The sequence below is a fragment of the Sminthopsis crassicaudata genome, chromosome 5 (assembly GCF_048593235.1).
Source record: "Sminthopsis crassicaudata isolate SCR6 chromosome 5, ASM4859323v1, whole genome shotgun sequence".
Lineage (NCBI taxonomy): Eukaryota > Metazoa > Chordata > Mammalia > Dasyuromorphia > Dasyuridae > Sminthopsis > Sminthopsis crassicaudata.
Genome location: NC_133621.1, coordinates 274,990,690 through 275,007,142, shown reverse-complemented (window position 1 = coordinate 275,007,142; position 16,453 = coordinate 274,990,690). Strand labels below are relative to the sequence as shown.

Below are 16,453 nucleotides of genomic sequence, written 5' to 3'. Positions count from 1 at the left end.
GGGATGGAAGAGATGGTGGGGAAAAGGGGAGAAGGGAGAAGGGGGAGCAGGAGCAGTGTGGTGTAAATGAGAACAGCTCTGGATTTGGAGTTAGGGAACCCGCGGTTGAACACTGGCTCTGATATTTACCTGAGCTCTTCTAGTTGGAGACTTTCCCTCTCTGGGCCTCAGTTTCCCCGTCTGTAACGGAAGATGCTGGGGCCTATTTCAAGCCCCTCCCTCATGGACACGTTCCCTTTAAAAAAGAATCGATCGCCGATCGCGTGGATCACAACAACTCCCGCTTCCCCTCCCGCCTTCCCCGCGCTTCTTGGCGCGGGCTACCGCGGGGTCCTAGCGCCGCAGCAGCCGCCCGGAGGGAAGATCCCCAGCCAATCGCGGCCCTGAGGGAAGCCTCTGACGCCATAGGCCGGAAGCGAAGGCGGCCAATGGAGTCAGGATGCGATCGGGGCTCGCCTCTCCAGGGCTGGAGCGCGGGGGGTTTGACTGGGCCGCCGTCGTTGTTGTGACGGCCCCACGCCGCGGTCGCGGCCAAACGGTTCCGGGACCCGCACGGTTCCGCCCGCCGTGCCCGCCCCCTCTCCCGGTCCTCCCCTGTCCTCCCCTCCCCCGCCCGGCGCTGGCGCTGCCGCGTCCCCATGGCCTTCGCCCCGGTAAGGACGGACCTACAGGGCGGGGGGAAGGGGCGGAGCCCGGGCGGGAGGGGGTGGAGGGATGGGCGGGGGGCGGAGCGGATTCGGGGCTCCGAAGCAACAGCCCAGCCCCGGCCCAGACAGGAGGGGAAACTGAGGCCTGGAGTCAGAGGCCCCCTGCCCTGTCCCGCTCCCTGGACTGGGGAGGAAACTGAGGCACAATCGGCCTGGCGGCGCCCCCCGGGATGTACCGTAAGCTGCGGCGAAGCCAGGGCCGGGAAGGAGTCGGAGGGGTCGGCAAGTCTGCCCAGCCCGAGCTTACAGGGAGGAAACTGAGGCACGGGAAGGCCAGGAAAGGCCTCTATCCCGGGAGCCAGAAGAGAAGTCCAGTCTTCTGAGGAAACTGGGACTCTGGAAGTCAGCACTTATTAAACACCTACTAAGTACCCAGCACTGGGCTAAACTGAGACCCTGGAAGTCAGCACTTATTAAACACCTACTAAGTACCCAGCACTAGGCTAAACAGTGGGGATACAAAGAAAGGCTCTCAAGGAACTTAAAATCTAATCGGGGAGGTAATAAAGGGAACAAGCGTGGAAAACCACTGCCAAGGGGGAAAGGGAATAAGCATGCACCCAGACCCTGTTAATTAGCCCGCCCTTTGCCAATGGATAGTCAGCTTATCAATTGTTTGACTTTTGTTCTCCTAGAGAGTCACGTGGTCAGAGAGGTGATGTCATGACGTGCCAGTGAATTGCATTTAAGTGAGGATGGTCTGTGCAACCTTGCCTCATTGTCCCCCCCAGAGCAGCTGGGGCCAGTGGCCAGATACAGATCAGGATGACTGGAGATGTCCTTGGATGAAATAGGAGGCAATTAGCAGAGGAAAAATAGAATTAAGAGGGGTAGGAAGCTTTCCTTTAGAACAAGGGTGTAAGGAACATGCAGCTGCGGACTGTGCTAGGCCCTAGAAATCATTTGCGAGAGCAACCATAGGAGATGATGAGCCAAAAGCTAAGTACCACTGCTTGAATTCTATAAGTTGATATTTTTGTATGGTCCGTGAATGACATTATAAATATCCAAATGTCCCTTGACAGAAAGAAAAAAAAAAAGGTTCCCCATCCCTGCTTTAGAAGGTGGGATTTCAGCTGTCCAAGAAGCTGAGATTCCAAATCTCTTTCAGACCTCTATTTTGGCTGGACATCAGGTCCAGAGCCTGCCCATTGTTTCAGTCTCAGAATCATCTGCTAATGGATACTTGCCTGAACCTACAAGGAACCAAATAGAATTAGATGATTTAGAGCTAGAAAGAAACTAGAGAGTTCTAGTCCCATTCTCTCATTTTACAGATGAGGAAACTGAGGCTAGAGATGGAAGTACTCTGCCCAGTGTGCTTTACTGAGTTAGTGGCAAAGCCCAGATATGAATGCAGTGCTCCGCTTACTGGCTTCTTCACCGGAAAGATGTATTGAATGTTGTCACTTTTGTTAGAATGTAAGCTTCTTGTGAGCAGAGACTTTGTATCCCAGCCTGTAACACAATCATTGACACAGATAGTAAGTGTTTAATAAATGCTTGTTGAATGACCAAAAAAAATCTTCCTAGTAATTGTACACGTACTCCAGCTCCAACCATGGACAGTAGCTATCCCCCTCTGACTCCAAGCCTGTTCCTTAGAGCTTGTCTCAGCTCTGAAGCATCCTCCTAGTACCAGCTCAGGCTGAGCCTAGACTCACATAGCTTCAAGGGAACTTAGCTATCATTTGGTCCAAGGATTCTTAACCATCTGTGGTCCACAGACTCTCAAGGAATCTATGAATAGATTTCAAGGGACTCTTGAACACGGATAGGAAAAAAAAATACATCTTCATTTTCACCAACTTCTATCTGCCTTTCATTGAATTATTTAAAAACATAGTTTTTAGGAGATATGCAGAAACATCACCAGATTTTGCCAAAAGGTCCCTGCCACAAATTGTTGGTTTGGTTGAACCCCCTCATTTTATACTATGTACTGAGGCTTATTTTGAAGGAAATGCTTGATGAACATTATACTTTGTGAGTTGGCATTTACACACTTGAGAGATTGAGTGCTCCAAGAGGTTCTCAGCATTAGGAGTCCTCAGCCCTTCAGATCCTGTTGTAAAAGAAAAATAAGTTGTGGGTGGGAATTTTGTTTGTTTGTTTGTGATTGAGAAAATTTATATTAAAATCTTATATTGTGACCTTTGGCTAGGTAGGACACTTCACTAGAACTCAGATTCCTCATTTGTACAGTTAAAGGTGGAGTCAGTAAGTCCTGGGTTCAAAATGAACCTCAAAACACTTAATAACTCAGGGACCTTGGGGAAATCACTTTAACACCATTTGCCTCAGTTTCCTCATCTGTAAAGAAAATAAACTGGAGAAGGCAATGGCCAACTGTGCTAGTATCTGTCAAGAAAACCCCAAAAGGAGTCACAAAAAGTAATACACGACTGAAAAAACAACTAAACAAAACTATAGGTGTGGTCTGGGGGGGGGGGGGGCTTTAGGGTTTCTTTCCATTCTTAAATCAATAAGGTTACTGTTAATTAACTTCACCGCTAAGAGCTGAAAAAGATCTAAAAGGCCATCCACACAGGCTGAATTTGAACATAGAACTTCCGAATTTCAAAGCCCAGAGCCCTATACCATTTCACCCTGGGGAAGGTAAAAGAGAACTTAACTGGATTCCCTTCTTACCTCCAGTTTTCCCAAGGGGAGCTTTAAATGAGAAAACCTGGGGTGTGGAAGTGGCTCATTTATTGACCTTATAAGGCTCTCGTGGCTTTGTAAACTGTAGGACTTTGGGGCTCTCCATTTCCTGGCAGTTTATTAAATGTCTGAGTAGATGAATGAAAGTGAATTTCATTTCCTGAATGAAACTGAGTCCCCTTTGAATATCTGGTCCCCTCCTTCCAGGAGGATCCGATTTTGGAGCGTTATTTCAAAGGCCACAAAGCTGCAGTGACCAGTGTGGATTTCAGCCCCAATGCCAAACGACTTGGTAAGTTTTGATGTACCCCCTCCCCCGGTTTTTGGTGGTTTTTTTTTTTTTTTTTTTTTTTTTTTTTTTTTTTTAAACCTTTATACAAACGGAGAGGAAGTTTAGTGTAAAGGAAAAAGCTAAGAATAGGCAGTCAAGAAAAGAGGGGCTTAAAATGTTGGTCTCACACACTCACTAGTTGAATGACTTGGAGCAAGATTCTAGGCTTCCTTGTGCCTCAGTTTCCTCATCCCTTTTTAAACAGGGACATTGGATCTGATGGGAAAGCTGCTTCCAGTTCCAACTAGGTTTTGTGGCACACTTCCTCGGACCTTAGCCTCTTTTTGCCTCCGAGCCTCAACTACTTAATCCGAAAAATGATGGGTTTGAACTGGATTTAGACTCTAAAGCGGTGATCCTTTAAGAACCACCAATTTGAGCTCCTCGAACTTGAACTTGACCCAATTGGAAGATTCAGTCCGAGAGTGGGATGGACAACGGGAGCCCGGGAGTGGGGCGGACAACGGGAGCCCGGGAGTGGGGCGGACAACGGGAGCCTGATCTTGGGGTGGGGGGGTAAGGAAGGGTACTCCCCTCCCGGGCTGCGGGGGCGGGGGAGGGGGGGAGAGGGTTTTCGGAATGGGGCGGGCCTTTGCCTGGCGAAGATGGAGGGGTGTGCTCCCTCCCCTCCCCGCACCGCTGGAATCTCGCCTGGAGCCCGGGCCGGGGGCCCCGCCCGGGGAGGGCCGGAGGAGGGCTCGGGGAGGGGTCAGGCTCGGGAAGAAGGCGGGTTTCTGTGTCCTGTGCGCGCCTGCGTGTGTGCAAGTGTGCGTGTCTGAGTAAGTGTGACCCGAAGTTGCCAGGCGCGCAGGAGGAAGTAGTGAGCCCCGGGGAGTTTGGGCTCGGGGCTCCCGCCGCGCGTGGGGCGGCCCCCAGCCCCTCCTAGCCGCGGCGCAAACTTTTCGGCGGCCGCGGGGGGAGCGAGCGGCGGACCGGACTTGGGCAGCCTGGGCGCGCGCTGCCGACCATGAAGGTGCGCATCCCAGCCAGGTGGAGTTGGCTCTGCAGGGGCTGCGTGCTGCTGGGCGCCCTCGTGCTGGCCTACACGGTCGTGGCGCTGTCCGTGGCCTCGCTCCGCGCCCCTGCGGGAGACTTCTTCACCTCGGGCAGGTGGGAGAGGGGCGTTCCTGGGCGCGGGGAGAAGGCAGAGGACTTGGCCCAGCCCCTGTACGCGAAGCCCCCGCCGGACCCCGGGGCGCTGGGGGAGTGGGGAGAGGCGAGCCACCTCCAGCTCCAGGGGGAGGAGGAGAAGCAGGCCGAGGAGCTCCTCGAAAGGTATGCCATTAACATCTACCTGAGCGACAGAATCTCCTTGCACCGGCACATCCGGGACGATCGCATGTATGAGTGCCGGCTCAAGACCTACGACTACCGCCGGCTGCCCACCACCTCGGTCATCATCGCCTTCTACAACGAAGCCTGGTCCACTTTGCTGCGGACCATCCACAGCGTCCTGGAGACTTCCCCCGCGGTCCTCCTGAAGGAGATTATCCTGGTTGATGACTTAAGCGATAAAGTTTATTTGAAAGCTCAGCTGGAAACCTACATCAGCAATCTGCAAAGAGTGCGCCTGATTAGAACCAAGAAGCGGGAGGGGCTGGTCCGAGCCCGGCTCATCGGAGCCACTTTTGCCACGGGGGAGGTGCTCACGTTCCTAGACTGCCACTGTGAGTGTAACTCGGGCTGGCTGGAGCCGCTGTTGGAGAGAATTAGTCAGGAGGAGTCCGTGATCATTTGTCCCGTCATAGACACGATTGATTGGAATACTTTTGACTTTTACATGCAGGAGGGGGAGCCTGTAATTGGGGGGTTTGATTGGCACTTAACATTCCAGTGGCAAGCAGTTCCTGAGCACGAAAGGAGAAGGTGGAAATCCAGAATTGACCCCATCAGATCCCCCGTGATGGCAGGAGGGCTATTTGCTGTCAGTAAAAAGTATTTTGAATACCTGGGCACTTACGACACAGGGATGGAAGTATGGGGTGGTGAGAATTTGGAGTTGTCCTTCAGGGTATGGCAGTGTGGAGGGGCCCTAGAGATCCATCCCTGTTCCCACGTAGGGCACGTCTTCCCCAAAAGAGCCCCCTACGCGAGGCCCAATTTCCGTCAGAACACAGTTCGGGCCGCAGAGGTGTGGATGGATGAATATAAAGAGCACTTCTACAATCGCAACCCTTTAGCGAGGAAGGAAACTTACGGTGATGTGTCTGAAAGAAAATTATTGAGAAAACGGTTGAATTGCAAGAGTTTTGACTGGTATTTGAAAAATGTATTTCCTGCATTACGAGTGCCAGAGGATCGACCTGGCTGGCACGGGGCTATTCGCAGCGCTGGAATCTCTTCAGAGTGTCTCGATTACAAATCTCCAGAACGGGATCCCACGGGAGCTCATCTGTCTCTGTTCGGATGTCACGGGCAAGGAGGCAATCAGTTTTTCGAGTATACCTTAAAGAAAGAGTTCCGCTTCAGTGTCCAGACTGAATTATGTATGGTGGTCCCCAGACAGAAGAATTATGTTGGAATGCAGTACTGTCCTAAACAGGGGTTCCCTGTTCCTGAAGAGATTATTTGGCATTTTAAAGAAGATGGAACAATTTATCATCCTCAATCTGGCATGTGTCTGAGCGCTTACCGGACATCGGAGGGTCGGCCTGATGTCCAAATGAGAACTTGTAACACTGTTGATAAAAACCAAATTTGGAGGTTTGAGAAGTAGAAGGGACACAGGCACGCTTGTGTTTAAAATTTATGGTTGCCTGAAGCAGCCTCGCTGAAGATTGTATTTTGTTAAACAGTTATTCAGATGTTGACGGAGATCATTCCAGAAAATTTGTTTCATGATCTTGTTTGTCTAATACACTGAAATTGGTGGGGGGCCCAAAACCACTTTTCATATAATAGATGCCTTATGAACTGAATTCACTTTCTAAGCCCAACTTGACCCTTCTTTCCCTCCTCTTTGGATGAATTCTTTATATAGGGAGAGAACCTCAGAGGCTTTAAATTCCTAACTTACAATTCAAGAAATCAAGAATCAGCACTATGAGATGTGGCTTGTAGTAATGCATAAATTACTGACAGTTGAAGATTATATGCAGTGTGATTACACTAAAACTGCCCTGGTAAATATAAGACTTATTTCATCTATCAGTTTGAGTTTTAGACTTGGGTTTTTAAAAAAAATCAAGTGGAAGAGTGTACCATTAGCTTTTGTTTGAGTATTTAACCATAGTTCTAAAGCATTTGGATAAATTGGTTTTGAAATTATACAATTTAATGCTTAGTCATTTCTAGAAATAGGTGTCTGAATGAAACGGAAAGGTATCTTCTTTTTTTGAGACACCACATTTACTTGGTACCTCTTGTTCCGGCTTGATAAGCAATCCTGATAAATTCCTTTATACACGTGTACACATAATCATTCCCTTGATGCAATTCTTTCATTTCATAGAGGAGAGTCAAGGGGGTTGTTCTCCTTCCCCCCCCCCCTTTTTTTTTTTGGTTAATGTTTAATCATTTAAAGTAAACACAGTGGAAATGTCCCTGAACCTAAGTCCAACAATATTTACTGTGTGAATTTGAAAGTAAATACAATTTGACCAGAAGCACTCTTAAATCCTTATGGTTGTCAGTTAGGAAAATGAACTATTTCTTAGCACTGCAATCTTCAAATTAATTTTCATCTTTCCTGACATATATATGTGTCGCTGAGCGACATCTCTTATCTATGAAGCTTGAAAAAGATTGTGTTTGTTTATAAATATTAAATGAGCTGAGCTCAGTTAAACTTATGTGTTGGTTGGGGAAATGAATGTTAGCTGTAGTTATTCAATCACTATGTTTATGTGGTTTTTAATAACTGTTGAACAAACTTTTTAAAAAATTTCTAAAGTAATCTTTTGGATAAAGAATAAGAAGTGTTTCCTGAATTAAATTAGTTGAGAAACAATGCAGCATTGAAAATTATATTTTCACTATTAAAGAAACTTGGTCTATTTTTATTTGTCTTGTTTCTTTTTATGAGACTATAAACAGGATGAAAATAAGTTCCTAATTTATAAAGTATCAGTGTTAGACACAATTTTTAAACTTGAGGTTTATATTTCTCTTTAAATAAAAAAAAAGTTTACCCAGAAAGAGTCTATTCACTTTGTGTTGGCAAAGTAAGACTCTTCAATGATGAAGATGAGAACATTGTATGATCTTTATTTGTTGGGTATTGTTATTAATACAAATTTGTTGTCTTGGGTTGCAGTTTTGAATAATTTATGAAAGAATGTTGAAGTGTTTTACTCTATTATAAAAGGTGAATAAATGGCTTTCTGATCAGTTAAAATATGGAAACATTTTTTTTCAAATAGTTTTAAAAGTGGTATTGGAGGACCCCTAGGTGATGTAGTGGATAGAGCACCAGCCCTGAAGTCAGGAGGATCTGAGTTCAAATCTGGCTCAGACTTAATATTTCCTAGCTGTGTGACCCTGGGAAAGTCACTCAATCCCAATTACCTCAGGGGGAAAAAAGTGATACTGGAGGAATATGAAATAAATAGTATAGTTTTTTGTTTGTTTGTTTGTTTGTTTTGGTGGGAGGTGGTAACAGATACAATTGTTTTGATTTCTTCTCAGAGGATCACTTGTTGCTGAGAGCCATTATTGATAATGGACAATTTTGCTTCTCTTATTCCTTCAATAACTAAGTATTAAGTGCTTGTCATGTACCAGTGACATGCTAAGCACTGGGGATACAAGAAGAAGAAAAAGACAGCCTTTGCCCTCAGAGAGCTTATAATCTAATGAAGGAGACTGATTTTTGCCTCTTTATATCCCCAATGTTTAGCACAGTGCCTGACACATAGTAAGTGCTTAATAAATGTCTATTGGATGAATTCATTCTTTCATTTCATGTGACTTAGATTGATAGAATTAAACTTCAGTGGTTGTGACATGAATACCATTGAATTTGTTGTTCCCCCCTTCTCTATGACTTCTTCATAGCATTTACAGAAAGAAGCAATATAGTGTAGTGGAAAGAATGTTGGAGAGGTTTGGATTCTGCTAATTAGCTCTGTGACCATAGGCAAATCACTAAGCTTCCTTATCAGTAAAATGGGGGGGTGATTTACATGCAAACATCTTCCTCCTCTGCTGCTTGTAGGGTCTAAATGAGAGATGTAGTTTGCTAGCAAACCTTCAAATGCTTTAGAAATATCATAGGGAAGTTGATTGGTCATATCAAATATACTTTATATGTATTTACAGTTGACTGTGTTAACCTCTTTCTTATCCTGATTTCTTTAAATGAAAAACTAAATTCATTTTTTCTAGTACTATGATCTGTTAAAATTTTACCAAAAACTATTTTTTTGAGAACCTCTCATTGAAAACTATGTAGGTAAAGGTGGGGAAATTACCATTAAGGTTGGAAAGTTATGTTTAATTCTCAAAATAACTGCGTGAGATTTTGAATACAAGTAATTGTTTTCTGATCTATTGAGGCTTCCCTTTAGAGTGGATATAAAAGAAATGTGACTTTCTGAAATACTGTAGTAATTTCAATTGGCACTGCTACAGTTGGATCAGAGGGAATGGTTTTTAAAATGGAAAAGCTAGAGAGATCCTAGTTCAGAGAAAACTGAATCCTATTCTAGGATAAGAACTAAGAACTTTCCTGAATCCTTCCATCCCTGCTAGCTAGTATCTTAAATGTGCTCTCCCTTTATCTACACCAGGTACCTCCACTTTCTTTCCTTATATTCTCCTCTTAACCCCTTACAGTCTGGCTTCTGACATCAGCATTCCACCTAAACTGCCTTCTCCAAAGTTTTCAGTTATCTCAATTACCAAATCACATTCTCATCCTTCTTGATCTCTGTAGGTTTGAGCATGGTGATTATCCCTCTTCTTGATACTGTCTTATTTCTAGATGTTTTGAGACACATCTATCCTGGTTCTCCTTTTACCTGTCTGTTAACTGTCTTCTTTGCTGGGTCTCCATCTAGATCATATCACTAACCATAGATGTCCCACAGGGCTCCATCCATCTATACTATTTCATTTAGTCATCTCATCAACTCCCATGGATTCTGTTATCTCTGATTGATATTGATGATTCTCAATCTCCTTATCTAGCTCTAACCCCTTCCTTACTTCTACTTGTCACCAAGTACCTACACCATATCATGAAATGGATATCACATAGAAATCTCAAACCCGCCATATTCAAAACTGACCTTTTTATCTTTCTCCCTAGACCCTCTCCTTTTCCTAATTTCCTTATTCCAGCTGAGGGTACCACCTTCCCTTCCATCTCCTAGCTCTCAATCCAGGTGTTTTCCTTGAATTCTCATTTGCTCTCACCCCCCCCAATATCTAATCTCTTACCAGTGTTTGTTGGTATTAATTTCATAATATTTTTCCATATGTCCCTTTTTCTTCTTTACTGATCATTACTATACCTTGGTATAAGCCCTTATCATCTTACTTCTGTATTGACTGAGTAGGCTAGTGCTTAGTCTCCCTGCTTCAAATCTTCCCTATTACAGGCCATCCTTCACTCAGCTTAAATTAACCTTATTAAACTACAAGTCTGACCACACCATTGCCTCTATTCAGTAAATTTACGTGGCTCTCTGTTTTCCCCATGGTCAAATAAAGAATTCTCTTTGGGCTTTTTTAAGGCCATCATTTAGTCAAGTCACATGAACCCTTCCCTTCCACTCCCCAACCCTTTACAACCTCTTGACACTGGCCCCTTGCTGGTCTTCAAAGACAGTGCTCCATTTTTTGACTCCAATTTTACCTTGTTATCCATCCCCCATGCCTGGAACTATCTCCCTCCTCATCTCTGCCTCCTGGCTCCATCCCAGTCCTCCTTAATCTTCATGCCCTCTGTGATTATCTTTGATTGCTCATGTATGTACCTTGCTGTGTACACTGTTATTTGGATGCTTCTTGGAAGCAAGAATTGAGTTGGACCTTTGTATGCTAGCACTTAGCATTTGCCTGGCACATGGTCATTGCTGTTTACTGACTAGAGAAGTGACATGGTTGGACTAGTGCTTTAGAAAAATTAATTTGAGAGATAAATGGAGGAAGGACTGGATTGGGGAGAGACTTGAATTAGGAACATCAACTAACAGGATGTTGCAATAACCTAGGTATCAGAGGAGAAAAGAAGTGTATACAGTGAAGATACTAGGGAAAAGGTGAGAAGACCTACAAATTAATGATCTTGATGACAGTGGTTAGTAGAATTCTAGAGTAGATTGTTCAATACATGGCTTGTGAGCATTTTAAGTTAGGAAGTTAGGTTAAAAGAAAATCAACTTCAGAAGTAGAATTTATTATTATAGCTTTTTATTTACAAGATATATATATATATCCATGCAGTTATTTTGCTGTACAAAAAGAATCAGACTTTGAAATAGTGTACAATTAACTTGTGAAGGAAATAAAAAATGCAGATGGGCAAAAAAAAAATAAAAATAGAGGAAATGGGAATTCTATGTAATGGTTCATACACATTTCCCAGAGTTCTTTTGCTGGTTGTAGCTAGTTCAATTCATTACCGCTCTATTGAAATTGATTTGGTTCATCTCATTGTTGGAGAGGGCCTCCATCAGAATTGATCATCATATAGTATTATTGTTGAAGTATATAATGATCTCCTGGTCCTCATTTCACTCAGCATCAGTTCATGTAAGTCTCTCCAGGACTTTCTGAAGTCATCCTGTTGGTCATTTTTTACGGAACACTAATATTCCATAACATTCAAATACCACAATTTATTCAGCCAATCTTCAGTTGATGGGCTTCCACTCAGTTTCTAGTTTCTGGCCACTACAAAGAGGGCTGCCACAAATATTCTTGCACATAAAGGTCCCTTTCTCTTATTTAAAATCTCTTTGGGATATAAGCCCAGCAATTACACTGCTGGATCAAAGGGTATGCACAGTTTGATAATTTTTGGGGCCTAGTTCCAAATCACTCTCCAGAATGGCTGGATGGGATTCTACCATCCACAATTCTACCAACAATGTATCAGTGTCCCAGTTTTCCCACATCCTCTCTGACATTCCACATTATCTTTTCTTTTCATTCTAGTCAATCTGACAGGTGTGTAGTGGTATCTCAGAGTTGTCTTAATTTGCTTTTCTCTGATTAATAATGACTTGGAGCATCCTTTGATATAGCTAGAAATAGTTTCAATTTCTTCATTTGAGAATTGTCTGTTCATGTCCTTTGACCATTTTTCAATTGGAGAATGGCTTGATTTCTTATAAATTAGAGACAGTTCTCTATATAGTATGGAAGTAAGGCCTTTATTAGAACCTTTGACTGTAAAAATGTTTCCCCAGTTTTTTGTTTCCCTTCGAATCTTGTCTGCATTAGTTTTGTTTGTACAAACATTTTTCAATTTGATATAATCAAAATTTTCTATTTTGTGATCAATAATGATCTCTATCTTCTTTGGTCATAAATTCCTTCTTCCACAGGTCTGAGAAGTAAACTATCCTATGTTCTTCTAATTTATTTTTAATCTCATTCTTTATGCCTAGATGATGAATCCATTTTGACTTTATCTTAGTATACGGCATTAAGTGTGGGTCAGTGCCTAGTTTCTGCCATACTAGTTTCCAATTTTCCCAGCAGTTTTGCCAAACAGTGAGTTCTTATCCCAAAAGCTGGGGTCTTTGGGTTTGTCAAACACTAGATTATTAAAATTATTGACTATTTTGTCCTTTGAATCTAACCTATTCCATTGATCAACTAGTCTATTTCTTAGCCAATACCAAATGGTTTTGATAACCACTGCTTTATAATATAATTTTAGATTAGAAGTAGAATTTAAGGAAGCCTTTCCAGGGTATTTTCTGCAATGAAAATTAAAGGTTTTGGTTGACTAGAAATCCAGCAGGACTAATTTAAAAATTCAGTTAAAATGGAAATATCTTCTAAATACCTGTTAATTATGTGAAATCACCAAATAAATCTAGTAAGTAAATAAGTACTTTGTGGTGGATGTTTGCTCCAAGAAGGCCCCTTTTCCTCCTGCACAGGTGACTCAGGGCAAATTCACAAAAGGGAAATCTTTCTTGACAAGAGGGATTTTGAAAGGCAAACCCCAAACTGCTCAGTTGAGAAGCTCTTCCATCATTAAAGGAATTCCTACATAATACATATAATCACTACTCCCTTTATTTGACCTTTCATCTCCAAAAAGATCCATCCGATGATGAATGACACAAAGCTGCTGACGTTTTAAATTATGTGTCGGTATTTATCTAGGGTGGGGTTCAAGTAGAAATACGTAAAAGCAAACTATAAGCTGGCCCAGCATTGTACTGACATCAGTAATTAAATAACCTTTTCTCATGTGGGCTTTGGTGGGGAAGGACACTGAAGAAACAAAGAACTAAATTGTATGTGACTTGCTATTACTTTATAAGACTGAGATGAAATAGGAACCCAAAAAATCCCAGCCTCACTCCAGGAGATAATAGCATCTCATGTATCAATCAACTGGACCAACTTTTTCTTTGCTGTATTGTCATTTTATGTTTCCCTTGTGCCTGATGATATTCCTAAGCCTGGAGCTGGACGATGAGGCCCAGAGAGATGAAGGAACTTGCTTAAGTTCAAATAGTTGATAAGGGACTTGGCTGGGTCTGAGCAGAAAACTTGCTATTATGAGCTTCCTCTGGGTAGGCCAGTCCTGACTGCTGCACTTATTGTGTCCGCCTTTCATGGGCACCTATTGCTGAGTGAAAGCTAAATCACTGAATTCGGTAGCCAGTATTTATAGGAAAACTAATCAAAAAGCACCAGGTCGAGCACTATGAGGGGAAGTACATAAAAGATAGGAGAGAATCATAGAATCTCAGGGCTACAAGAGACCTCAAAGAACATCCAGTTAGATGTAGGTTTTTGTCTTCTGGTCTTTAAGAAATTGACATGGTTAAACAAGATACCAGAACCAAAAGAATGAATATAATGGCCATCCTGAGTTTTTCTGTTTAACAAAGTCAATTCAGCAAGCATATCTGAGGCTCCCCTCTATCCAGACAAAGGAGATAGAAAGATGAAAATGCAATCCAAAGAGCCATTTAGCTAATATTAGCCATATTTAGATACTTAGCTATCAAATGATTGATTGTTTTGGTTCCAACAACTTTTGAAGACCATTTCCTAAGGTGTGAAGAGCTATGCAAATAGAGGGGGGGAAATAATGTGCTTATGAGAGCCGATATCATTTAGTAGTATTATCAAAAAGTCATCTAGAGGCACAAAAGGTCTCCATTTAATTCAGATCTAGAGATAGAAACTTCATGGCTGTTTAATAGAGCTAGGCAAGAGCACTTCTTAAACTTCCTTCAATGTTCAAAAAGCCTGTGGTTTTATCAGGAACAATGTCCCCCTTTTCTAGTGGGGATCACAGCTCCTTTCTGCCTCAAAAAAAGAGTTTTGTAAGCTATTCTAGCCATTCTATTTGTACAGTGTATTTTTTAAAGGGGAACATGGGGAAAGAGATTACCAAGGAAATTAGAGGAGGAATATTTAACCAACTTAAGCCAACAAATATTTATAAACTTGGAAAATCCCTTTAATGTTAGTTCTCATAAAAACAAATGTACTAAAATATAAATAGTTTTAATGTATTTGTTAAGGATTCTTTGAGGCTGACTATAGTTCATCTCCCCTCTGATGTTCCTTTAAGCAGCAGGATCATAGACTTGGGACCTGGAAGAGATCCCCTCCAACTAACTCCCTCATTGTACAAGTGTCCCAGAAAGTTAAGGGATTTCATCTGGGTTCTAGTTCTTTGACTCTGAATCTAGACGTCTGTCCCCTTTACTGTCACACTATTTGTTTATCTAATTTGAAGATAATACAACTACATGGGATTTTTAAAAAGTTCTTTCAAATAACACTGACTCCTCCATTGGTGAGAATTCTTAAATTCACATGCAAGTAAAAATGATAATATTTTTCAAATTCAGAGATAGAAGCTATGCTTTTGTCTGACACGAACCTTTGTTTGACTATTGATTGTACCCAAAGACCTTGGCTCAGAAGCCTCAGTGCTGCTGTCTGTTGGATGCTCCCTGGGTTACTTACCCTTCTCTAATCATGAAACATTTATTGGTTCTCAGTGGATAGAATGTCTAGGACTTGTGCCAATGGGGTTACAAATAGTAACAGTTCTCATTTATATAATGTTTTAAGGTTTTCAAAGTGTCTTGCATTCTTCTCCCTTCTCCTTCCCTCCCTAGATTAGAGTTAAAGTATGAGGTCTTCCTTAGAATCATTGCTTCCTCTGAGACATTCTGTGACTGTGAACAAACTGATGAACCTGAAGTAAATAAGACTATAAGATCTAACCAGCATGGGTGAAGAGTTTCCTGGATAGAGGCTTCCTATATGGATTTTTAAAAAAAAGTGGTCTGGACTTAAAAAAGAAAAAGAAAAATTACAAATGAAAAAAATTAAGATTTCAAAAGTCAAGTAGCTTATTCACTAGTCATAAAATTAGTAGTGTCATAGACAGGTCTTGAGCCCAGGCTTCTAAGACCAAACCACTATATTATATTGCCCCTAAGGAACTATAAAGATGGCAGTTTGATGTTGAAGGTCTCCTTTTTATTATTATTATTATTATTATTATTATTATTATTATTATTATTATTATTATTATTTTGTTAATTCTTCAGTGTGTGTGGCTTTATCCACCTCTAGCCTTTACTTTTACCTTATTTGATATAACACATTGTAATGAAATTCAGACATTTTATTATTTTTTTCCTAAGTACAATTAACTATTGTAAACCCAGATAGTTTTGCTTTAACAAAATAATGATTATTTTTTTCTGTTCTTGATAGCCAGTGCCTCTTGGGATACCTTTCTCATGCTATGGGATTTCAAGCCACAGCCCAAAGCTTTCCGCTATGTGGGTCACAAGGATGTTGTGACCAGTGTACAGTTTTCGCCACTTGGAAACTTAGTGGCATCTGCCTCACGAGACAGGACTGTTAGATTATGGATTCCTGATAGGTAAGTATAATTGACTGAAACTTATGTTTTCTGAATTTGAAATGTAAAAAGAAAAGGGGTATTTGGCTGTGGAGAGCTTTGTCTGGGGATCAGTTATATATTATATAATAATAATAAATAGCTAACAATTATATGGCTCTTACTATATGTCCAATATTGTGCTAAGTGCTTTATAAATATCTCTTTTGATTTTTACAACTATTCTGAGAGGTAGATGCTATTATTATCCCCATTTCACAGATGAGAAAACTGAGGCAAAAAAAATTGGTTCTCTGAGGCTGGGTTTGAACTCAAGTCTTCCTGATAATAGATCTGGTGGTCTATCTACATCTAGCTACCACATTAATCCATATGATCACACAAAAAAAATATTAAAATCTTTGTAATAGAATTGATACTTATACATTTCCTAGAGCCTCCAAATTGTTGAGTCTCCTAATCATCTATACTAGACTTAGTTTCAGTATATAAAAGCATTCAAGCCTTCTAAAAGTCCCCTTGTCCTAACTTGCTTAGCTGAAAATTTTGCCCTTTTGTAGCTATTGCCAGAAAATTGGAGGCATTTGTCAATAGCTCTCTTTTTCTCCTATTATTCAGCTCAGATCACTCAAATGTCTTTCTCTTTCATGGGGTCCTTCATCCCTGTTTCATGTAATGAGGTGGCCCTCCTCCTTGCCAAGGTAAACCTCTCTACATGCA

At 42.0% G+C, this 16,453-nt stretch overlaps 2 protein-coding genes across 5 annotated transcripts in view; both read left to right on the top strand.

Moving 5' to 3' along the window:
• Nucleotides 1–427: 427 nt before the first annotated feature.
• POC1B (POC1 centriolar protein B) overlaps nucleotides 428–16,453 on the top strand; it is a 97,728-nt gene continuing 81,702 nt past the window's right edge. For 2 of the 4 annotated variants that reach the window (XM_074271110.1, XM_074271111.1), the window contains exons 1-3: nucleotides 428–653; nucleotides 3,579–3,663; nucleotides 15,583–15,754. In XM_074271110.1, the coding sequence (XP_074127211.1) occupies nucleotides 639–653; nucleotides 3,579–3,663; nucleotides 15,583–15,754 (272 nt within the window). In that variant the 5' untranslated portion in view covers nucleotides 428–638. Of the gene's footprint in view, nucleotides 654–751; nucleotides 885–1,101; nucleotides 1,208–3,578; nucleotides 3,664–15,582; nucleotides 15,755–16,453 lie in introns of those variants that run through there. The other 2 variants (XM_074271113.1, XM_074271112.1) reach the window with 2 other exon arrangements.
• Nucleotides 4,426–8,038, top strand: GALNT4 (polypeptide N-acetylgalactosaminyltransferase 4). The gene has a single exon (XM_074271109.1). It carries the CDS (start codon nucleotides 4,670–4,672, stop codon nucleotides 6,416–6,418), a length of 1,749 nt encoding a protein of 582 aa, XP_074127210.1. The 5' UTR covers nucleotides 4,426–4,669; the 3' UTR covers nucleotides 6,419–8,038.

Bases quoted from the DNA above. Each gene is read 5' to 3' on its own strand.
- GALNT4 (XM_074271109.1), top strand. From the start codon at position 4,670: ATGAAGGTGCGCATCCCAGCCAGGTGGAGTTGGCTCTGCAGGGGCTGC.